General features: G+C 56.6%; 1 protein-coding gene across 1 annotated transcript in view; it reads left to right on the top strand.

Annotated features, from left to right (window-relative positions):
* The window catches only part of LOC104540127 (nuclear receptor corepressor 2-like), a gene marked incomplete at both ends in the record, with an annotated part of 39,244 nt that overhangs the window by 9,185 nt on the left and 22,751 nt on the right, over positions 1-7,308 (top strand). The window contains 4 exon segments of the mRNA XM_010183855.1: positions 1,561-1,681; positions 2,732-2,882; positions 3,818-3,820; positions 7,023-7,178. Of these exon segments, the coding sequence (XP_010182157.1) occupies positions 1,561-1,681; positions 2,732-2,882; positions 3,818-3,820; positions 7,023-7,178 (431 nt within the window).

Raw genomic sequence — 7,308 nt, forward strand, 5'->3', positions numbered from 1 at the left:
TCCCTGCGCTTGGCAAAGCACCGAGCTGCCCGCTGCGTCTCCCAGAAGGGGACGGAGGGCGGCTGGGGTGTCCCCGTGGCAAGAGGGAAGGGGTGCAGGGTTGGTGTGAGACGTAGGGGCAGCCTTTTTTGGGTCTTCCTACAGGTCCTGCTAGTGAAGATGAGTCAAAAATAAGGAGTCGAAGCCTTAACTCATCAAGGCTGAAGAAGGCAGCTGAAGGTTGGTCCCCTTCACGTCCAATGTAGGGCACGGGGCAGTCTCAGCACCGGGATGAGTTTATTCCCCACACATGGCCCCGCCACGCTTGTTTATTCCTCTGGGGTGAACATGGGACGACCTTGAAATTTATAGGCTGAAGAGAGCAGTGGAATAACAGCTAAAATAAACAAATCAAGCTGTAAAGCTCGAAAACTATGAACTGGTTTCAACAAATGGAAGTCGGGAAGGAGAGAAAGCAGAGATGGCTTGGAGAGACGCGGTCCTCAGGGGCTCGGCTCGGGAGCTGGACGCACGAGGGTTTGACCCATGGATTTAATGTGCCTCCATCTCCATCCTGTTTTGGTGGCACCAGGGAGATGCCCACTTCTTGCTGGTTGCAGAGACGCTCAGTGCAGCCGTCTGCGGAGGCAGCTCAAAAAGCCAAAGGGAGGAGGAAATGGAGGGGGGCAGAGGACTGCGTAGCCACTGGGCTGAACACCAAATCCCACCCAAATCCAGCCCCTCGTCTGTCAAGTGATCCAAGCACCCCAGCCACCTGCACTTGGGTTTGCCCAGGCTTTAGCACCTCGATAAAAGACAGTCCCTGAATTGGAGCATGAGGCCAATCCTGAGCGCCACGTGTGAGCTGCAGAGAGTGGCGTGATGCCCAAATAAAATCTGAACTGGTCGCCTTGCTCCGTGACTCCCAGCTCGGGCTCCGCGCCCCAGTTCTCCCTTGGGTTTATTCTGGACAACGGCAGATTTGCTAGAAATAGCATTGAGGGAAGGAGGACTTCAGAGCCGCTTGAGCTGGATGTGATGGTCTTGTTGGAGCACGGAGCCCCACAAGGGTTGTTTCCTCTGGAAAGCAGGGTTTGAATCCCATCCCTCTCTCCCTTCAGCCTCGTCATCCCATGGCAAAGCTGCCTCCGTTTGCTGGGCCGGGTTGCGTTCCTCTCTACCTGCCCAGGGATGCCTGCAGCCCACCAAGGTGAAGGTTGAGACCTCCCCAACAGCCATGGGTCCTCCATGCTTTGCACAGCACAGCAGATTTTCTTCCTCAGCAACCTCCTGTCCGACAAGCATCCTCGTGGTGGATGCTGAGATCTTTGGAGCTGCCGTTGCCATCTAAACAGGTTTGGGGCCAGGGCAGCAGCTTGCAGGGCTGGAAGCCGCAGCGCACGATGTGTTGAAGAGCCTCCGGTCCCGGCAGCAAGCAGTGGTTCATCGTGCTCCTCTGTGATGAAGAGGATGTCCTCTAGGCTTGGCAGCGTAAAACAGAGGGGTGCAGGGCATGGGGGAGCCATGGGACGTGGAGTTATCCACGGCGTTGCCCACTTGACGTGCGTGTTTTGTCTCCAGGTTGCTGTCCCCCCGGCCCAGCCTGCTCAACGCCGCCAGCGACGCCAGGCTGAACTCCTCGCCGCAGAAGCCGCTGGACCTGAAGCAGCTGAAGCAGCGCGCCGCTGCCATCCCTCCCATCGTGAGTACCCACCAGAGATGGGACAGGGAGCACGGCGGCCGTGCGTGCCTCGTGCCATTGCAGGGTTGCAAGGATGTCCCTGTCCTTGCAGGTGGCCAAGCTCGTGGTCTGGGTGGTGCAAGCCCCCTGGCAGACACGGTGCTCTCTGGGTGCAGCGTGTTCCCAGCTGCTGGAGCAGCTCTGCCAGCAGCGTTTGGATGTCCCTTGAGCTCTTTCATCGGGAAGTAGTGGGAGGTCTGGACAGAAAAAGCTGCTTGTTGCCACATGACTGCTGCCTCCCGTTGCTTTAAAAAGCGAGTGTGCGGCTTCCCAGCCCTGTGCTTCTCTTCATCTCATGTGCTTGAAAGATACCATGTGAGAAGCGTTTCTGCTCTTCCTCACCCAGAATCAGTGCTTGGTCCCCCTCCCTGGCCACCCAGTAGCTGTGTACTGGAAGAACACGTGTTCTCCAGGACTGGTGGTTCCTCCTGGTGCAGTGGCTTGGGCTCTGACGAAACACACGCCGATATCTTGTCCAACCCCCCAAACCACAACGTATCTCCACGGTCAACACCAAAGGAGCAGCAGCGCAGGGTTGGCAGGGAGGAAATCCCTGCTTTTGGGTTTTGAGTGCTCAGGGAGGACCCGTTCCTGATGCTCTTCCAGTTTCCCATGTTACAGCTTAAGATGTGGCTGCTGTAGTGTAACTTCTGGCAGGCTCTGCAAGCACTTTGCTGTAGATTGGAGGCTTTAAGTGAGGCAAGCCTGAGGCTTTCTTCTAGTAGCAACAGCACAGAGCTGCTACTGCTTGCTGGGGATGTTTTTAGTCTCCTGTGGCAGGTGAGCTTTGGAGCCCTGTCTGGGATTGCAAGACTTGCAGTGATAGTGTAGGGCACGTGCTTCTCGTAACACCTTGATGTCTCCAAGACTCTTACGGATGTCAACAGCACATGGCAAGTGCCACCTACTCTTATTCCTTTGCAGATTTCGGAAGGTTTCTCGGAGGGGATATTGCAGAGTGGAAGCGTGAAGCCTCAGGTGCCTCGCAACGCCTTGACCCTCTACAATCAGCAGATCACGAAAGCCCACGAGTCTGCGCGCGAGGACGTGCCCCCGAGCAAGCTGCCGCAGCCCCAGCAGCAGCAGGCAGAGAAGGAGCAGCAGCAGCCCAGCAGCAGTCCCAGGGGGAAGAGCAGGAGCCCCGCTGTTGGGGACAAGGAAGGTAGGAGGGCGTGCGTGTCGCTGCTTGTTTATCCGCCCAGAAACACCCGGTGTGCGCAGCCGTACGCAGCCAGCAGCTTTCCTCCTCTTAGGTGGGAGCTTGCTTCGACCCTTGAAAGCTCTTTAATAGCGTCTTGAAGCAGGACCAGAGAGGCATGGCTAATTTCCCGTGTTCATTAGACAGTACATCATGTCTCATTGAGCCCGCAGCAAACACCGGGCCAGCGTCGAGCGCTGAGGAGGTGAAGATTGCCTTTATTAGCGTCTCTGCCATTCACTTGAGAGCAAAGGGGCCTGGAGGCATGCCAGGGCTCCGGGTACAATGGCTCTTTTCTACCTTGCTGGCTTTCTATAAAGAATGCTTTTAATGCTCAGCGGGGACCATTATTTCATTTAAAATCAATGCTAATACTGTGACTTGGAGTCCAAAGGTTCCTGTAAAGATTCCCAGTGCTTTCTCCCCGGAATAGCTCTGATGTGGTTTGGCTGCCTAATGAGCAATTCAGAGTTTCCCACCGTAGAGCATCTGAAGCGTTATTAGCTTGAACACCTGGGGATCGAGGTTAAGGAGAGATGAGAAGTCCTGATGAGACCATCTTCTAAATGTGGTTTTAATCTGAGCATCAGAGTCTGTTCCAGTTCCGAGTCTGCGTCCCGGCCCCTCGTTGCCAGCCTGTGTTTCGAGATGAGACACTGGCACTATCAGAGGAGCATGGAGGTCGTGCTGGGAGGGTGCGATGCGCCCCAGCGCTACGTCCTGCGCGGGGATGGAAGGGCTTGGGGTGCAGCTGCAAAAATGACCTGCTTGTGCATGGAGATAGAAGGTGGGGTGGCTGCACTGACTGGACCTGGCTGTGATCTTTGCTGGAAAATCACTGCACTGGTTCACCCTCGGGCAGCCAGGATCTCAGCAGCCTGCTCTGCGGTGTCCAGGAGCAGGTATTTATTCCTCAAGCTGTCGTGTCCCTCTGGACACAGCGATGTGCTTGCAAGAAGAGTTGGTTGCTGGCACTTGGCCGTTTGTTTTTATTTTTTTTAAACAATAAATAGCGCCAGAATGTTTTGCATGTAAGCAAGGAAGGTGACTGCTCTCACCTTGAAAGAAAGGAAGTTCCCCTCAAGTCGTGGTGCCCCCTCACCCGTGAAGTCCCATCTCCAGCTCCCCCCAAAGCAGCAGGTAATGGGGTTTGATCTCCTCCTGCGCCGTAACCCTGTGCAGGTCTGGCCTTGCACAGCTCGGCTTCCTGGTGAGCCGGGTGACACAGCCAGCGCTTGAACCCGGAGCCCTGCATGGCCGGTGTCCCAGCGCCGCAGCTCCAGCTTCCTCCTGACTGCAGGAGAGTGAGGAGATGAGGCAGATTTGTGTGTGCTGGGTACAAGGCAGGTTTGGGGGTTGCAGATCAACCGTGCCATTCTGCGACCCGTCGGCACCGTTATTAAATGCAAGGATCTGATACCCACGTGGATTTTTTATGCCTTTATTCTCTGCAAAGCACTAATGGTCTGAAGCACTTCATTGTCTCCTCGCACACCTCTGTAGTGCCCCGAATCTTCCACGTTAATGGAACTAATTACACTTCCCTGTACCCCTGCAAAGATGTCGTCAGGTTTTGGGCCCCAGCAGGGTGATCTCCAAACCCTGCGTGGCTGTGCACGCGTGCTGGCTGCCAGCGCGGGTCTGGGCTGTGCGTGGACCCTGTTGAACCGTGGGCTGGTCGTCTCTGTTCACGGTGGGAATGCATCTACCATGAGGAAATGAGCAGGTGCGTGATGAGTCACCTCAAGGGGAGAAATAGAGCCCCCCACAGCCCTGATTTCAGCATGGCTATGGACTCAGGCAGCTGCTCAGTGCTGTCTCTGCCTCTTGGAGCGCATCCTGGCTGTGGGTCAGGGGTCAGATGGGAGATAGCCAGATAGTCCTGGCAGATCTGCATGCAGCCCTTCCCCAGCGAAGTGGCAGGCGTCCGGACTGCGGCCCCCGCCCTGCCACACCCCCTCTGCGTGGACCTTGCACTCAACGGGAGAGTCCAGCACCGCCTGCAGGAGCAGCCCCCGCCGCCTCCTCGCAAGGAGCCAGCTTGGCCAGAGCAGGTTCTCCTGTGCCTCCCCTGCTCGATAAGGGAGCTCGAACTTCTGCAGCCACTCCAGAGATCAACATCCTTCACGCTGCTCTGGACCCGCTTCAAAGCCCGGTCTTGCACACATCCTGGCCGAGGCGTTGGCTGCCTCGCAGCCGCTGGCGGGGGCCGTGGTGGCTTGGAGGGCGGCCAGGCGAGAGCTGTACCTTCCCGAGCGCTGCCCTCCCCTCCCCTGCCTGCCAAAAAAAGCGCTGCTGATGGCGGAGCCGGGCAGAGGCGGGGGGCCCCGCTTCGGTCTCCCTCACCCAGGCGGGCGACCCTGCTTGGATCTCGCTCACCGCCGGGCAGACGGATCCCTTTTCCCATCGCCGAGTCACCGCCGGGCATATCTTCGGTTATCGCTCGACGGTTTGAAAGCCGGCGCTGTGTTTTGTGTTGATTTAGTTGTGTTTCATTTGGCCTTTGTAGGCGATGGGGAGCCAAGAGCATTAATTTGGATGACGGATCGTATAAACTCTGACTCCTTCGCTCCCATTCCAGGGGCTTGATAAACGGTAATAGGAACTCTCTCTTCCCCGCGTAAGTGCTATTTTATCGAGAGCTGGCTGAGTTATAGCCACCCTCTAATGCGGGGGCAATTAGGAACTGGCCGTGTTTCACAGGCTGCAGAGGCACAGAGGGGAGGGAGGGCTCCCGTGGGAAGGGGAGGAGGAGGAGGACCGGGCTCTCCAAGAGCCATCCGGGCTGCACATCCTTGGCCGACAGCGCCTTGCTGTCTTCAGCCGGGACATCCCAGCGCCGTTCGCCTCTGCGTGAGCAAGGCTGAGCTGAAGGGGAGAAAACTGGGGAGCGTGGACGTGCTCTGGGTCTCCCCATGCTGGCAGGATGAAGGAGTCCTCTCTGGGATCCCCTCTTTGGGATCCAGCGTGAGGGGTGTGCACCCAGACACCTCCGCCTGCCGATGAGGGATTTCTGCCCTCGCTGAAGGAGACAAGAGTAATCTCCCAGCTTCTGAGTACACTGAGCATTAATAATGATAATGCAGTAAAGCCTCATTAAATTGGGCCTCTGATAATCTACTTGCCCTATTATTAGGCTTAGCGGGATTCAGGCATCTATTTTTATCAAAAATTGATGGTTTAAGGCTGGCTTCATTTGCGATTGCTATTGTTTACTGCCCAGTTTCTGGTCGATGCGGACGTTTCGTAGGTGGGTCTGGGCCAGAAGGGCAGTGCAAAATTAAGTGTTCTATCGATCGCAAGCAAATCCTCCCAAACCTGCCTGTAATCCATCCAGAAAAGGCTGTCTCATCCGGCGCTCAGCAACGCGTGAGGACGCATTTGGGATGGGGCTGGTGCAGACGAAGCCTCTCTTTTCCCTGCCCCCCTGCAGAGCATGGCAGGGCTCAGGCGTCCCCAGCACAGCTCCTCCATCATTAGGCATTTCTTGGCCTCCCATCAGCAATTTTATAGCCGAGATGAGCCCAGCTTGGTGTCCAGCGTATGCTGAGCCAGATAATTTCAGGAAGCTTTCCTACCCCGGTGTCTTGCAGGGGACCTGAGAGCCACCCCGCTCCTGCAGAGGTCCCCGGTCACCCCACAGAGCCCGTCTTGATCTTCATTTGCCTTTGCAGTCCTGTGCAGCGAGGCTGTCCCAGGTGTTGGGGGAACATCTGGCCACTTCAGGCGCTGTGTGTTGTTCCCTTGCTGTCGATGGCGTTATTTCTGTCTGCTTCCCGCAGCCTGCGGATGGTTTATAGCCAGCAGCCGTCCTTTAAGCTGGGTTTTCGTCTCGCGATGTGATGTGGGGTGAGCTTGTTCTCGGTGCGTGGTGGTCCCTGGCATTGACACTTTAAAGCATCTGAGTAAAATTAACGCTGATAAATCCAAGCAGTGACACTGAAGCTGTTTCTTTTTCATTTGGTTGGGGAATTCAGCCTTCATCTGGCCAGGACAGACAGAACTGAAGCCTCTTCCCGTGCTGGGAGCTGGCGCTGGCTTCCCTGCCCATGCTCACCCGTGGGTGCTGCCGACCGAGCTGATCGCTCTCTGTTTCCCTTGCAGAAAAGTCCATGCATTTCTCGTCCATCGCAGAGGCTCAGAAGCTGAGCGCGGAGCCAACGGCCGCCTCGTGTTGGCCCCCTGTCCTGTCCTACTCCCGGGATGTGATCAAAACCTCCCCCCAGGCGGAGCCCCACTTGTTCCAGTATAACCCACCAGGCAAGTAAAAGCCACTGTTGTGTGCCCTCCGTCCTGACCCGGGGCTGAACGCAGAGGCTGAGGTTGCAGCCAGTGTCACAGGTTGTGCTCTTAAATCAGTGCAGCTTTTCTGTGGGGCTAAGAGAGAGGG

Source organism: Mesitornis unicolor, unplaced genomic scaffold (genome assembly GCF_000695765.1).
Source record: "Mesitornis unicolor isolate BGI_N332 unplaced genomic scaffold, ASM69576v1 scaffold31594, whole genome shotgun sequence".
Taxonomy (NCBI): domain Eukaryota; kingdom Metazoa; phylum Chordata; class Aves; order Mesitornithiformes; family Mesitornithidae; genus Mesitornis; species Mesitornis unicolor.